Genomic DNA, 17,699 nt, shown 5'->3' on the forward strand with positions numbered 1-17,699 from the left:
TGGGGCTCAACCTTCTACCTCCTGGGTGACCCCACCGTTTGACGAGCTAATGGAACTCCTAGCCCGTTGAGCTTGGGAATCACCTGATACAGTGGAACCGGTCCCCCGTAGACCTAACAAATATATCACGGCCCCTCAAGACAAGAGTTACCTTACGAAAGGAGTTCCAGTGGATACTATGGTGGTGGCGGCAGCCACTAAAAAGGAAATGTCTGAATCGTCTTCCTCTGTCCATCCTCCTAATAAGGATTCTAGGACGATGGACAGGTATGGGAAGTGCGTCTTTATTTCTGCGACCTTCTCCATGAGATCGCTCAACTACCTTACACATTTCACGCGTCTACAGAGAGATCTCCTTAAGGAGCTCGGAGATACTCTGCAGGGTAACACAGATGCTTCTGTCTCCGAAAAAGAGACCGCACAGCTTGACACCCTCAATTCCATAGTAAACTCGTCCATGAGGCTTATTTCATACGCAGCCGAAGGATCGAGTAGAGCGGCAGCTTCGGCGATTGGTGTGAGGAGGCAATCCTGGTTGCGCCTATGCTCCTTTGTGGAATCCTTCAAGTCTTCCTTTACAAACGCCCCCTTTGATGGTGCTTCCTTGTTTGGCCCCAAAGTAAAGGAGACTCGCACTAGGTGCGAGCAAGAAGGGAAGACCCTGTCTGCCGTAGGGGTCCGTTTTTCCACCCTGTCTAGACCATACCCCAAAGGGCATGGAGGCGGAAAAATGTGGTTCCGAAAGACTCAGGGATCCTTTCAGCCCACTCAGAGTGATGCCCCCTCCAGAGGCAGAGAGGGGCAAGAAATGGAAGACGCCGCCCAGGCGGCAGAGGGGGTCCGCAAAGTCAGGGCAACAGAGAGACTTTCTCTGGGAAGCCCTTCCAGCACTCCTGAGTGCAGGCCCGGCTGTCCTACTCTAGAGGCAGTCGGAGGTTGCTTGGCTTTATACCCAGAGGCCTGGCTAAATCTCACATCAGATTCCTGGGTAAAAAGCATAGTTACCAGAGGCTACAATATTCCATTTATAAAAACTCCACCTGCCCCCAAAAAGCTCCCAGATGTTCCACCCAGTCTGCGAGACCAGGCAGTCGTAGAGATAAAAAGGCTGCTCAAAAACAGAATCATCCAACAAGTCCCGGCGGACCAAATAGGATCCGGAACTTACTCAAGGTTCTTTTTAGTTCCAAAGAAAACAGAGGACTGGAGACCAATTTTGGATCTCAGCAAACTCAACACCTTCGTGGAGAAGGCAAAGTTCCGGATGGTCACGCTACAGTCGATCCTTCCTTTCCTAGAGGAGGGCAAATGGATATGCTGTGTAGATCTCAAGGACGCGTACTACCATATCAAGATGGCCAGAGCGTCCAGAGATCATCTGCGCTTCCGGCTGGGAGCCAGTCACTTCCAGTTTCGTGCTCTGCCCTTTGGCCTCACCACAGCCCCCAGGGTGTTCACCAAATGCATGGCAGTAGTAGCGTCTCACTTGAGACATATGGGATTCCGGGTGTTTCCTTACCTAGACGACTGTCTCCTCTCCGCCACCACCGAGTATCATCTTGTGCAAGCCAGGGATTACACCATCAACCTTTGCTCCTCTCTAGGCATAACAATCAATTTTGGAAAGTCTGCACTATCACCCTCACAGCATATCTCATTTATAGGGGCAGATTTAGACACTTCCCTGGCTCGAATCAATCTCCCCCCATCGAGAATATCAGCCCTCAGAAGTCAGATTTCTATCCTTCTTCAGAGCAGGAAATCCCTGCACAACAAATCTTACGAGTCCTAGGAATGATGGCAGCCGCTCTTATTGTAGTCCCCCTAGGCAGAATGCATATGAGGATTCTTCAGTGGATGCTCTTTGCTCAGTGGTCGTACCAACAGCTTCCACTGTCTCACCAGATCCTAATCACAAACTCCTGCAAATGGGATCTCCTTTGGTGGATACACAGGATCTAACAACAGGCTGACCGTTCGTATTACCCAGTCCTACAGCGACTGTGACCACGGACGCTTCGCTGATAAGGTGGGGGGGGGGCTTTTTCAGGGAAGAACAGTCCAAGGTCAATGGTCCAACTTGGAATACAATCTGCACATCACTGTCCTAGAGCTGAGGGCAGTGTTTCTAGCGTTGCTGCACTTTCACAAGTCCTTGCCTCTGGGAACAGTGACAGTTCAGACAGAGATGTCAGTAGTCTGGTACATAAACAAACAAGGGGCAACCAGGTCTTATCCATTGTGCAGAGAGGCCCTCAGGATTTGGCAATGGGCTGTGTCCACCGGACGCTTTCTGATAGCAACACACATCCCGGGGACATCCAACATGATTGTGGACAGGTTGAGCAGAGCCATCCTGTTGCCCCACGAGTGGTCCCTTAAACCTCAAGTAGCGGAAATGATTTTCCGCAGATGGGGCCAGCCTTGCTGCGACCTATTTGCATCCCCATTGAATGCCAAATGCAGAAGCTACTTTGCCCTACTACCCCCTCCGGGGGGGCGCACTGGTACACGATTGGCCCCCGGGTCTCCTTTACGCTTTGCCCCCTGTCCCGTTAATCCCCAAGTTCTTGCAGAAAGCCAAAAGTCTGGAAAGGACCATAATTCTGATAGCCCCATTCTGGCCTCGACAAATCTGGTTTCCCTTTCTTCATACTCATCAGGTGGACGAACCGTGGATTCTGGACCTGGTACCAGACCTGTTGACGCGCTCGTCTGGAGTTCCCCACACATCTCTCAAGTCCCTGAAACTGACAGCTTGGCTGCTATGCTTCCCATCTTAGCCAGGTCAGACTTACTGTCCCCTGCAGTTCAACAGAATATTGTATCTTCCCATAAGCCGTCCACAAGGAAGCTATACAATAGCAAATGGAAACGTTTCGCGTACTGGGCCTCGCAACAGGGTATAGATCCATCAGGGGCTCCAGTACACAAGATGCTAGAGTTTCTTTCCACACTCTTTCAGGAAGGAGCTTCCACTTCCACGATAAGGGTACAACTGGCGGCTATATCAAATTTTCATGTTGGTCTAGGAGATAATTCTCTCATGTCCCACAGACTTTGCAAAGCCTTTATGAAAGGTACCTTTCACCTACATCCCCCTTTTCATGATCCAATTGCCCCATGGAATCTTAACCTGATGTTATCACGGCTCATGTTGCCCCCATTCGAACCAGCCGCCACAACTCTTCTCAAATTTTTATAATGGAAGACACTCTTTCTAGTTGCCATCACTTCCTCTCGGAGAGTTTCAGAGTTGCAAGCTTTATCTGTCCGGCCCCCATACATGATTTTTCACCCAGATAGAGTAACATTGCGCACCAGTCCATCCTTCCTTCCAAAGATTTGTTCAGTTCAGAATATTAATCAATCTATTGAGCTACCCACCTTCTTCAAAAATCACTCTAATAAGCTGGAATACATGCTGCACAAATTGGACGTCCACAGGCAGCTGAGATTTTACTTAGACAGGACTAAGGAATACAGAAAATCAGACCAACTATTTGTATCTTATGCTGACCAAAAGAAGGGAGAAGCGGTAGCGAAAGTTACTTTATCCAAATGGCTATCGGACTGTATAAATTTTGTATATGCAGACTCAAAACAACAGCTCCCCTTTAATCCTAGAGCTCATTCTACAAGGGCAGTTGCTACTTCCTTGGCCCATGCCGCTCGCTTACCATTAGATACCATTTGTGCGGCGGCAACCTGGGCAAAACCACATACCTTTATTACCCACTACAAATTAGATAAAAACTCCAGAGACAGGGTGACGTTTGGTTCCACTGTTCTCAGGAATGTTCTCCCTTGAGCCACCCAGGATAAAGGAGCTAGGGACGCTACCCGTGTGTAAAAACAAACTGCGAGATCGAACAATTTCACATAAAGAAGTTATGTTCTTACCATAACGTTCCATGTGAATTGTTTATCTCGCCTTTGTTTTTACATTCCCCCCCTCCATCCCCCATCCTGCGGTCTTGGGAGAACGGGCACGACTTGAGCTGAGTTCAGTCTTCTCTAGATGTGGGTGTTCTTGAGCTTCCTACTGTACTTCAGGTATGGCATCTTTTCTCCTCTCCTTTATTATAGAGTATTAGACAGTGTGGTTGCATTTCTGTGCGCTAGGGTGCAGTAACTAGTGGGGTTCTTCGAGTGTTAGCAAACTAGATCTGAGGGTTAGCACCGGAGGATCATGGGATAGCACTGTGCCTCGAGCTTTCTCGAAGATGTGAAGCTGGTGATGTGGCCGACTCGGAGCCGAGGATCGGCTCCGAACCCGTGTGTAAGAACAAAGGCGAGATGAACAATTCACATGGAACGTTATGGTAAGAACATAACTTCTTTTTCTTTACTAATAACTGTATAAAATCCAAATCGTCTTGATTATTAGTCAGCAAAGCTGTCTCCTTAACCAAATCACTCTGTACATGAATGCTATTAGTGATAGGTACCTTAGAACCTTTTACAGGAGCAGCAGTTGTTGTTGTGTCTTTCGGCTTTTCCCGGTTAGGGGTCACCACAGCGAAACTCCGGTCCACTAATAATTGGCAGTAGATTTTTACGTGCCGCGTTGCCGGCCCTCATGCACAACCTTCAAATTTACAGGAGCAGCAGTCCCTGCTACATAAGTTTTTTGTGAAACAGTACCTTATGCTTTGGCTCCCATTCTCGCAAAGTCCACTGGTGGTAAAGAAATGCCAGAATTGCTGGCTTCATGTAAGCTGGAAATTCAACCATCAATTTTAGGTAACTCCAAAAGTTGAATACTGTTACCATCTGGATCATAACATTGGGCATCATTAGGTTCAGGAACCGGAGAGCTTGCTGACTTCCTGGATTTGAAAAAAAAAACAGATTTGGATTGGCTGATGTGTTCTACCAATCTCGTCAACTCCCCCTACACTATCTGGATTTCGGAGTTTAACCTGTTACTCTCCTTTCTGTGTACTGGAGAAAATATTGAGGGAATATCATCAAGAGAGTTCATGGTTGGCCACTGCACACAAATGAAAGACTGAAAACAAAAAAAGTGTAACGAAACAAAAAAGACAAAATAATCCACCAAAGTTGCGCTGCAGTCAATAAATTGGACTTCTCTCCACTCTTCTAAAAAGGCTGGGTTTATTGAAGTATAAACCGTAACAAACAAGGCATTTTTAATATAATAAAAGCAAAACTAAGTTTAAGTGCTTTCATCCGATCACACAGCAGGACTTCCTCAGAACAGCTACTATTACTTACATAGTCACTCATATACTCCACTAATCAATTAATTAAATAAGATTAGAATCAGTTCTATACACTTAAAAACATTCACAACATATAACAATTTTTAAAAAACAAACCACTCATTTTAAATTAATGGGCATATTCAGCCCTCCAATTTAAAACCGGTTGTAAAGAAATAAAATAATTTATGCCCGGGGGTTTAAAAACCCAAAGTTTTAATTGACATTTAAATTATTTTTTCCTTAAGGAGGGTTTTAAAGTTACCCCCACTAGAATTAATATATACCTGGTCCAAAATACCAAATTTAAAACCAGAACAACTTGGATTAGCACTTATATGTTTATATAAAGCATTATTTAAGTTCCTTTTCTTTATGTCCAGTGTATGCTCATCTCATATATCCTTTTCCTTGGGGGTCTGTCTGTTTTGCCCACATAAAACGCTGGAGATTCAGAACACATAGCAAGATAAACCATTGCTTTAGGTGAACAATAACCCTTATGGAAAATTACTTTAGTACCCAACACATTGCCTGTAGTCAAACTGTCTCCTTCCAAAATAAAAGAACATGGACTACATGTTCCGCACTTGACAGTACCCCTTCTACCAATTTTAGTAACACCAAAATGTGACCGAAACTCAAAATTTTCCTTCAGATTTTGTGCTGTCTTGTACACAAAAGATGGATTGGAACCTAAAATCGAATGGGTTTCAGAATTGCCCCTTATAATATTCCAATTCCTATCAATAATTTTCTTAACCCCTTTTGCTACTGGACCATATTCAGTTATAAGTGCCCTCTCAAAATAGTTGGCTCTTCATAATTATTAACTTTAACAAATTTCTGTCCCAGTAGGGGGTTTGTAAGTACTACCCCACTTGGACTGAACATAACTTTTAAGGTTTTCCACTATGTGGGTTGGGTACCCCCGGGCAATAAAAATGTCTGCCACAAATCTACATTCCTTTTCTACATCATCAATGTGAGAAGTAATCCACGCTGCTCTTAACTGTCCTTTCACTATTTGACTCAAAGGATGACGACTTGAAAAATCTAAATAGGCACTGCTAAATGTGGGTTTTCTATATAAGCAAGATCTAAAACCAGAACTTGTGTTGTAGATCATAGTATCTAAATAATTAATAACGTTTGCACTGTAGTTATGAATACATTTAGGGAAAGTAGAAAAATTGTTCATATTTTTAACAAAGTTACTAATTCCACTTTGCGGACCATCCCATAGCACAAGGTACCTCACGTATAAATTTATATATTGATTATAGGTGCTACCAAAATCAATTTGGTGCTCCCATTCAAGTAGTGCCAAACTAGCAGAAACTGGGGCACATGAGGCAGCCATTGCAAGCCCCCCTTGTATGCTAGAAAAATTCAACTTCCAAACATATAAAATTATTTTCCAGTACTAATGTCATGAATTCACTTGCTGAATTTACTTCTTCATTACAGAAGGCAACATATCGTACCAAACTGTTTTGAAAAAATTCTAAATCATCTTCCTTAGGAATAGAGGTAACTAAATCAATAACATCTATAGTCAGGAAGGTGAGATTCATAGACCAGAGGGTGTGTTCCAATCTTTCTAAAAAAAATCCCATGTGTCAATAATAAGACCAATAGGAAAAGTTATAGTACACCATCTAGCAAAGATAGGTCTAAAAGGTGGTATAACCACACTTTTATGAACGTTAGGTATTACGAAAATGTTAGCTACTAGGGGGTTACTAACTTTTCAATGCTGTGTAAGCTTCAGGTGAAATTCTTTGGTTAAGTAAAAATTCCTTGATGTAGGAATCTGTCCTTTGATAGCTAATGTTGATTTCATTTTTAAAAACTGGGGAATAATTGTCAGTATTATGTAGCAATTCAAGCCATAATTCTAGAGTACTTATGGGCATCAAACAACACAATCCCGCCTCCTTTGTCTGGTTTCATAATTCTAATCGATTGGTCATAGCGTAATTTATCAAATAATTCCCTTTCTTCTTTGTTCAAATTGTAGTAGCAATTCCTCTTAAAGTTAGAAGCTCCCTGAAGCAAATATGTCTCATTAATAACCACATTCTCAAAAGCTGATAAAATGGGGGGTTAAAAGTATTTCTTTTCTTAATACTTTGGGGGTTATCAGAACCAGACAAATTCTTGTTAATGCTGTCTCTGAAATAAAGAGCTAAGTTAAGCTTCCTAATGTACAGCTTAATTTCAGTTAAAGTATCAACCACATCAAAACGCTTTGTAGGCACAAATTTCAACCCTTCAGAAAAAATTGAAAAATGTAGTGTAGTAATAACTTAATTGGTGTAATTATGTGAAATCCATTTAACGAATGGACAATACCATTGGATTCAATTACTGGGGATACCGGTTTTCCCAAGATGTCTGCCAAGGGTGATTGTGTGTCTGTTTTCCCTCTGCCCCGAATTGTAGGGTCTGTAATTTGCCTTTTTCCCCTTTGGTTGTGCCCAATTCTGAAAAAAATGCTTGTGTGTGAAACTGAATAAAGAAGTAACTGGGAGCATGTTTCTTGGGAGTGTGAAGAGTTGGCAGTATAAAAAAATTCCTACAAGGTTCACAATCAGTAATATTGGGGAAGCAAATGGCTGTAACTAAGAAAATTATTATTTTGAGCAGTAGCATGAAATCTAAACTGCCTGAGCTTAGTAAGGCCTTAGTAAGCAATTCTGTTGGCTTTCAAAAAAGCAAGCAATTACTAGAAAATGAAAAGCAAAATCTAAACCGACTGTATTTAAGAAAATAAGTAGAAGGGGGATATTTAGAAAAGGGAAGGAGCAAATTGCATAGAAATAGGTTTAAGGGAAGGCAGGAATTGAGTGATGAACTGAAAGACAGTTCTTAGAAAATGTGATGTATAATGCGTGTAAATGGAAAAAGGTGTTAATATCGTTTGTTTCGTGTTTTATTAATGTATGAGTGCCTAAAAAGTAATATTTTCATAAATGTATAAAAAAGAAGAAAAGATTGCTTAACATTGATTCCTTGTGTTATGCTTAAAATGGTGTCTATATCTCTACCCTGGGTCAAAATTATTCAGATTTCTATTCCAGGAATGGAAAATAAAGGGGAAAGAATTTTGATTTGCAGTGATATTCACAGGGTCTTGAGATATTACGTGCAAAGGATAAAGCCGATTATATGGATTGTTTGCATCTCTTTTATGAAGGGAAAACTAGGTTAGTCTGTAAGGAAGTACTCCCCTTTCAAGTAGTTTGCTAATGACTTTGCTTTCTGCTGTGTTAAGTACATCCAGGTATTGCCTTAAGTGGGTTAAGGTACAGCCTGTATAGTCAGCTGCTACATGTGAAGCCTTCTGCAAAAATATATTTGGTGAGATTATATATGAGGCTGCCACATGGTCATCAATATACATTTTTTTCAGATTGTTACAGAGTCTAGACTTTGCTCCTGCATGGACTGCTGTAGAGTCACATATGCAGGATTTAAATTATCTGTAATGGAAGAGTAAACGAGTGCAATTTACAGGCTCCACAACAGATAATTTAAATCCTGCATATGTGATCTCGTAGTGTAAGTAATACAATAACAGATGATACATTAATAGGATCATTGCTGCAAGATATATTCATAGCTTCCATCCTCCAGATACTGTGCACGTGTTAAGTTTGCTAGCCATCGTATTTGTCTTCTGGCCTTCTTACTAGACTGCCTGTCTAATTGCGCATTCTGCACTTGAGTATAATCTGAGTATTTAAGTATGGTTTCATGTTAATTATATAGAAGCAGTAGCGGAATAGATTTTGAACTGTACTGTATGTCATGTTTATTGGATTTTAATTGTTCTGTATTGCATTATATGCTTGTCTTGTTTTGCTTCTTTGGCTTGCCGCAGGAATATTTGTTTGGTGTGGTCTCCGTACCTGGCTCAGAAGTGCATGAGTTGTTTTTTTATAGCCAAGAAGTATTCTGTTAGTCAGTAGCTGAGATACAACCACAGACATTGGGGGTTATCCAGCTGCTGAAAATTCTGGCTGAGGCCTGATATGCAACTTCTGATGGTTTCAATGAAAAATTTGAGTCCTGCAACAACCTTCCTTTTGCTTGGAATATCTAGCAGTATGATGCCTTATCACATTACTGGACTTCCATTCCTTCATTAGCAGATTGTACATCATACCAATGATTTTGCTTGAGGTAGGTTCCAGAAGCTCAGGTTAGGTTTCTGTATCCTTGCAATCCTGTAAACTGATGTTTCTGATCCTCAAATTGCCAGATCTTTGTATTATTATTCCTTCATTACTTTTATTTTTATAAGCATTTTGGGAAGTGTAGATCCTTTCAAGAACTTCTCCATACTGTCGTGTACAGTTTTGGGTTATTTTGATGACCTCTTTTATTCATATGAAAACAGTGCCATATATGTATACCAGCCAACAGATTCTGTTCTGGGACATTGTTAGGAACATATTTTCCTTGGCACGCATCTGATTACATTATCTGAATTTGCCTTTGTACATGTCAGGAGCATCTCTTGATGACTGTCTTTTGCATTTTGTGGATACAGGATCATTTGATAGGCAATTACTATTTTATTATTTGAAAGTAATGTATTTTTGTGTAGAAATTTTAATTGTCATCATAGATGCAAATCAGATTTTAGATTAAGCAGTTTGTTAAAAATTATCATTCCAAGGTACTTATTGGAAATGCTACTTCTGATAACACATTATGTTGTAGTGTAGACACAAGTTTTAAATGTCCTTAAAATAATGACTCCTTTCAAGAGAAAAAATGTAGTGTTTTTGTGAGTAATTTCATGTGACCAAGATGTATTTTTTTCAAATGCGAAGCTGATTCTGTTCCACTGTTTTTTCTTGATTCTGTTCATCTTCTGTTGCCATAGTAACATGCATTCACTGTTCTTGCAGAGAGGAGCTGAAGCTGGCAGTTGCTCAGAAATCTCAGCTGCTAGCAGCATTACAAGAGGATAACGTTAAACTTGCGGAGGAGCTGGGTAGGAGTAGAGACGAAGTCACTTCCCATCAAAAGGTAGGTACTAATAACTTCCCTTCTCAAGCAGTACTTGCATGTTCTGTTTGAAAAGGTACTAAATGTCTACACTGTAGTGGAAGTGGTAATTGTATTTCTAGGTTTCTGTCAAGATCTGAAAACACTATAAATAGTAATTCTTGTCCATTGAGGGTTATTAGCTGCTGCGATATATATATATATATATATATATATATATATATATATATATATTGCAAAGTCTCCACTAGGGGGCAATCATTACTCTCTGGTTAGCAGGCATAAATGTTAAAACATTCAGGTACACCAGTATTGAATTAATGTACACTGCTTGCGAAGTTGACAGAGAAGGCAGAATCTATTGGTATTTAATTTTTTTTGCATTACCTGTTGCATTCTCTTATAGTTATGTTTATGCAGGATGGCCCACTTTAGATTAGCAGCTTTTAATTTTTTTGTGCTTGTGATGTTACTAGTTGTAGAGTACAGATGTCTGAAGTAGATAAAGTTTATGACGCATCCATGTTCACAAGGTGATCCAGTGGGTATGGTGCACACTTTTTGATTAATAGACCATTTTGCAAGTTTATTTTGTTAACTTTTGGTATGTGCTTCGAAACTATCAGATGTCTTCTGTTTTGGCTACTTTACACCAAGTCAATTACCCGAGTTGTAAACAGAGCTGGGCAAACTTGTGTCTGAAATAGCGCTGTATGCAGAGACATGCTTGTTTAGTACTAGCAGCATGAAAATGCTGAATTGTTACATCGTGCAGTGTCTGTGTCTGTGTGTGTTTGTGTGTGGGGAGGGCATGCATATCTAAGTTCCTTCTGTAACTTTAGGGTGCATTTAGAATACATTAGCTCTAATAAAGAAAAGCCTACGAATGTTAAAATGTAATGATGATGACGGCTTACATTCATGTATGTGGATAGTGTTTTTATCAGTGCAGTTGTTTGGGTAGATGATCTGTTACTAGCTTTCAGAGGTACTAACAGCTCATTCGGTCATAATGTGTCTGGTGATATTTACTGTTATAAGAGAGAGAATTAGAGTACAACCCAAGTAATTCCAAACTGCAGACTTGGAATCCTTTTGTTAGATATGGAAAACCAATGTTATGATGCAAGCCGGTCAAGTTGTTTAGGTAGTGATCAGGCATTTCATGTAGTATTTGTAGTGTGTAACATAGCGTAATTTACATATGCAATGTTGAAAAACACCAACATTATTTACTTTATTAATTATTCCTTGATGAAAGCCGTCACAAGTACAGGCAAATTTCCACGTGAATTTGTTTTCTAGCTTTATGTTCCTGTAGTGTATAAAATTACACAACCCTACTTGATGATCTCATGTGGTATTTAAGTCAAAAAAGGACATACTGTGTTCAGGAAAGACATCAGTGTTTCTTATTTTTGTTAATTTTGCTACACTTTTTTGTGTTTGTATTTTGTTATTTTTAGTAGCTTCTGAGCTGATGTACGTCTTGCAGTGTATAGAAACAAAATCGTTTTGGGTGTAAAAATTCTTCAGTCAAGGTTGCAATGTTTTTAGATGTGTTTTTTTGCATGGCTTATTATTTACTGTTGAATAGAATATGATGTGGTAGATTTTATAGCTCTGGTCTCTTCATGTTTAAGATATGGCTGTCTGAAGCAAAAGTGGGCTGTGTTATCAGAAGCAGGAAGTTGCCCTTTACGGCAAAGTGGCTGTACGAGGATTAGGAGAACAGGGATCCTGAAACTAAAGCTATAAGGCATGACTGATTTTATCGTCTTACATTGAAAGTAAAATAAAGTTCAAATTTATAAAACAGCCAACATATATAAATTGATCAAAGTCATGCTGTGCAGAGATGACAGGAAAATTAGGTTAGACATATCAAGTTTGTTACATGGGGAACGTGTAATCAAACTGATAAACTAGATGATTTAGCAAACAAATTCTGCACAGTGTAAACTAAGGTTTAGTTTAGCACAAAGCTTAAGGCTACAAATCCTTTAGAATTGTGTGACTGTAAACTTAAGCTTTGAATTATGTAGTTGCACCTAAACAAGTAAGAGAAATGCCTTGCAGGATTTATTGACATTAAGTACCCGTATCCATTTCCTAAATTCATCAAGATGCAAATTCCACTGCAGAGGACCTGCAATTGAAAATGTGGTGATAATGGAGAACTTTTATCTGTCTGTAATATTCCCTCACATTTAAGAGATACTTACCAAATTGTCAAATCCCTCAACGTGGCTTTCAACCTCCTCCTTAGCATCAGAATTAGGAACAAATCCAGAAATAATTGGAGACAGTATTTAAAATATTAGTAAAATCAACATAAGAAGTTGCCAGAATTAGAGAATGTGAGTTAGCAAACATTGTAAAAGTTTACAACTGTAACTATTGCCAATATTTAGTAAGTAGAACCCCCCCCCCTTTCTCCCTAAATTGCAAGTTTTAGGGTGAATTATGAGGGGTAGAATATATATGTAAATTATTATGAGCCAAAGTCAGGTAACTCGTCAGTAATGGAAAACTCTTCAAATCATTTTTAGTGGTAGTAACAGTTTCAGATGATGATGGAGAACACTGGGCCTTCTGTAACCATGTCATTTGCCATTCTGGATACTCACTTGTGTGTTCTAATGTCCTCCGTTATTGCTAGAAATGCTTTAGAAGAGTAGTGGAGTGCATGAAAAGGGGTTTGCACATTGTTTACAGATTGACTGCTGGGTCTGAGGGATTTAATAGCAAACTTTAACCTTTAAGAAGATGTGAAGAAATTTGCTGTAGTATAGGTATAAAGTACGTATTAGCGCAACCAGATTTTCGCGGTTGCGGTAATATGAATGCTGGCATGAAAACGAGTGTGGTAATTAGTGCCACTTGTTATTCTACATCTTTACTTACAACAAATAGGTTTAGCTTACATTCAGGAAGATAAAACAACTGTGAAAGTCTTCTTCCTGTTTTGCGTGCTTTACACGCGCACAGTTTAATTGCCTGGGCTCCTGTGTATGTTACTGTCGAAAGGAGTGCTTTTCTCTATCAAGATGAAATGCTGAAAAGAAAAACACGGGGAGACCTGGAGAAATGCTTTTTGGTAGACTATTTATCAAAATTTACAAACAGACTTGAAAGGAGAAAAACTTTTTTTTTTAAGAATAGAAGCTTGCAATAAAAAAAAAAAAAAAGGTTTGCCAAACTGATGATATTACATTATGCTGATATGTAGGCTAGTTTGGTATGTGAGAAGTTGACAGTGGTGCTTTGGCTACTTGTATTGTGATAGTGCTATCCTCGGACAAACGGAGATTGTGTTTCAATGATTACTGCTAAAAAAGATGTGGATTTCTCATTCGCTGTTGTACTGTTTCTGTGTCTGGAGAGAAAGTTGTCAGCAATTGTAGTCACATCTTCCTGAATGTAAGCCAAACTTATTTGTTGTAAGCAAAGATGTAAAGTAACAACTTACGCTAATTCCCACACTCGTTTTCAGTCCAGCATGCGGTTAAACATTACTTTTTCCATGTTTAATCGATAATCCTGCCTCAAAAAAATTCAGTGTGAAAGAAAACAGTTAATGTGACAGTTTCAAGTCAGTATTGGTAAAATTTACACATCTGGAAGCAACCAGTATTATCACGAAAATCTGGTTGCGATAATACGTAAGTACCGAATGTCTTAGTGCTTCTCATTCTGATTCAGCAGAGAGTGTGGCTGTGAAAATTCTGCATCTCTTTGGGAATGTCTGTAGCCTGTCCTGTTCAGTTTATTTATTTATTTTGCAACCTTTTTATCCCTGCTGTGAACAATCAGCACTCCTGCTGTCCGTCAACGCATTTGTTCTGCTGTGGGAAGAGAGACAGTTGTGGGAGACTGTCATCTAGGCAGTCATCAGGATTTTCCTTGTAGAGCAAGTCCCCACATCCAGGTAGCTGGCAAAGTTACTTGCTTATGAGAGCCTGCTATGTCTTGTCTTCCCCTCTATGGTGATGTGCAACCTCTTACAAATGCCCCAAGAGGGGCTGTTGCTTGTTGCAACTTGGCAAAGCTAGAACTACGTATCTGACGCATATATTGTTTACTGCACTCCTGCTTTACCAGACTGCTTCCATTCCTCTGCCCCACTGCAAGATGATAAATGTGTGAGGATTGACCACTCACTCCCACCCTTCCTGGTTATTCACTTTAGCACTCAGACTGTTAATTAAAGCAGGGCCATCTGGGTCATAGGCAGAACATTATCCCTTTGTATGCCACAGAACTGACATTGCATGTCCAATTTAATTTAAGGTTCATTGTAAATGCAGTAATGAAAGGAGACTGTGAAAAATCACTTACAGAACCCTATGACACCCCTGAATGATAAATGATGACATGAAACCTTCCATCTTTAAAATAATGGTGGGTCACTGAAGTTCTGTACAATTACATGTGGAATTCATTAAACAGTCTGTGATGTACAGAATCACAAGCTTTTCTGAAGTCAAGACAGATGACTCCATTTCTTTAACTTGTACCATGGCATAAGCAGCTTATCAGAGATATTAAGGATGCACTGCTATGGTGGCCTGTCCTAAATCATTTTACTGATATGCCTTTCACACTTTTAGACTAGCAACTTCACGGGAGGGAGCTAAAAGTGGAGTTGTCTCAGTCTATATTAAGACCGACCTCACGTCCAGACATCCAGATTAGTTAAAATGTCTAACCTACTGAACTCATACATGTGCAGCTCACCATAAACAGGGTCTCATGCTGTAACCATATCTTTGCAAACCTGTAGGTCCTCCTCCATGTCCCAAGAATCTAGAGTCCTTTACCATTTGCCCTAATATGATTTTCCTGGGGGTTCTCAACTACTCCTCTGTAGACCGGGAATCGTATACTACTTCAGATTCTCAAAACAAGCTATTCCTAAACTTTAATACCAATGTCCTGGAACGGTTGGTCCATTCTCCCACCAGCATTAGAGAAGGTCTTGACCTTAACACAAACATAGGGGAGCAATGTTCTTCATCCAATGTATTGTCCTCGCGAAACTAAAAACCTTTAGGAAGCATTCCAAAGCTAACCCCTCTATACTAAGTGACACCTTGGCTAAATTCCAGGCACCCCAAACCCAGTAAACACATAGCATATGCTGAGCTATTTCCAAAATCCCTGTGCAGCCATATTGATAACTGTATAGACCGAGCTGTGCCCACTTGTATTACAAAAAAGACAAGCCACCTTGGTGGAATTGCAATATTAATCAGTTGTACAACAAAAGAAAAAAATCTTGGTCAAACGTAGCTGGAACAAAGCCCAGTATACTAGAACCCCCCGACCAAACTAAAGAGGCAGCTAAGAGGATTAATTAATACTACAGAGAATAAATTTGAAGAATAAATAGCTTCTCAGTCAAAGGACAACCATAAAACTTCCTAGAGCTATGTCTGTAACCTCAAGAGAAATACACAGCGATGTGCAAAACTTATTGTAAATGGCATCACTCACACTGAACCGGAAGCGATTTCCAACCTTTTGGCTGATATCCCTCTATAATAGTCCAAAGGATGTACTGCATACCACAATCCCCACGACCCATTACTAGGAAAAATGCACTTGGCAAGGCTAAAAACGCTGCATTGATGGGCCCTGATAACATCCTGGGATGCTTACTAAATAACATGAAACATGCCCACTCTGATCCACTTGAATCACTTTTCATCTGCAGCCTACGGTCAGGTTTTGTGCCCAAGGAATGAAAGATGGCTGCAGTCATTCCCCTGCAGAAAGGAGGTGAAGCCACCTATCCAGATAACTACATGCCCATAAGTCTGTCCATCCTGTTATGTAAGGCCATGGAAAGAATCATCATGGACATGATAAATGAGGACACAGGCAGCCTGCAAGCACTGGACCCATCAGAGTTTGACTTTGTTTAAAGAAGATCATGCCTAATAAATCTGGTGGACTTCTTTGAGAGGGTCACCAAAACAATGGATAAGAGCAAGACTGTGCACATAGCTTACCTCGACTTGAGCAAGACTTTTGATGCAATACCCCACAAAAGCATTATAGACAAGCTCACTAAATTAGGTATAAACCTTTTTATCACCCGCTGGATAGCCAGCTGGGTCACTGATAGGACACAGGAGGTCAAAATTGGTGAGGGCACCTCCACCAAGAAGCCAGTCACCAGCAGAGTCCCCTAAGGCTCTATACTGGATCTGCTCCTTTTTGGCATCTGTTTCTCTGAAGTGGAAGCAAACACTGAAGGTTTATGGTCACCTACATTTGCAGATGATTGCAAGCTGGGGTTATCATCAACTCCTTTGCAGACACTAACATTCTTCAAGAAGGTCTGTCTCTGATTAACAAGTTGTGCCAAAGCCATGGTCTTAAAAGTAATGCTAAGAAATACATAATTGTACCCTTTGGGGAATTAACCATCTCTACTAATTATCATGTTAATAATGCACCATTAATAGTCGACCCTGTGGTTAGGGAAACAGATATGCACATAGACAGCAGCCTTGCATTTGACTACCACATGGCCACACTTGGGTTTCTTCACAACTTATAAATAAAGGCATGGCACCTAGGTAAAAGAGGTCATTGTCCTACTGTACTCTGCCCTTATCAGACCAATCATAGAGTACAATGTTCAATTTGGTATGTACCTGACCAGGCATATGCAGCAACTGGAGCAACTTCAGGGTTCCATACAAAAAGAATAGAAGGTTAACACACACACCTTACACAGAGCTCCTTACAGCCCTTTCCCTCTACTCTGTCTCCTATAGATTGATGAGGGATATATGCTTGGCTTACAAGGCGTCCACAAACCCTACACGTATGAATCTCCTGCATATTTGTAAGTCAAACAGTACCAGAAATGTAAGATCTAAAGACCTGAATTTTGTCTGTGACTTAAACAGAACATGCTGGTGAGACAGATATGTGTCCCAGAGACTGCCCGTCCAGTAGAACAAGCTTTCCATCTGTGTGAAGCCGAGTTCATCTATTTCCCAATTTAAGCGCAATCTGGACTAGTGGATGGGTAATAGAAAATTTACACTGGGCCTGGCACCTATATCTTCTTATGGACAGAGGTAGCTTATAAATGCCCGGCCCTCAATGTCCTTGGCTAGGCTTGGTATGCCCCCCCCCCCCTTTCCGGGCCTTTAGCCTAGTAGCAATCTATGAATCTGTGAATATCTCAGTAGCTCAGGGTAATTTAGGTATTTTTTGTGAAGCTGCAGCATTTTCTGAATCACTGATAGCAGAGAAAAGAGATGCATGTCTAAATCCTCATTTTTGAAGTCTTTCTGTGGCGCTTTTGTTTACTGTCTGCCAGAAATGAGGAACTGTGCTAGATTTAATGTCTGTATTATGTCTTAACGGTGTTCAGAATAAGTTATCTTTGGCCTTAAGAAATTTAGGGCATATTTGACATTG

General features: G+C 40.4%; 1 protein-coding gene across 7 annotated transcripts in view; it reads left to right on the forward strand.

The window, feature by feature from the left end:
- Positions 1 to 17,699, forward strand: part of CLIP1 (CAP-Gly domain containing linker protein 1) — a 4,646,656-nt gene that overhangs the window by 3,595,310 nt on the left and 1,033,647 nt on the right. For all 7 annotated transcript variants that reach the window (XM_044068589.1, XM_044068590.1, XM_044068592.1 and 4 more), the window contains one exon: positions 10,154 to 10,274. In XM_044068589.1, coding sequence (XP_043924524.1) covers positions 10,154 to 10,274 — 121 coding nt within the window. The remainder of the gene's footprint in view (positions 1 to 10,153; positions 10,275 to 17,699) is intronic.

This window comes from Protopterus annectens, chromosome 4.part0 (genome assembly GCF_019279795.1).
Source record: "Protopterus annectens isolate FY-2018-M chromosome 4.part0, PAN1.0, whole genome shotgun sequence".
Taxonomy (NCBI): Eukaryota; Metazoa; Chordata; order Ceratodontiformes; family Protopteridae; genus Protopterus; species Protopterus annectens.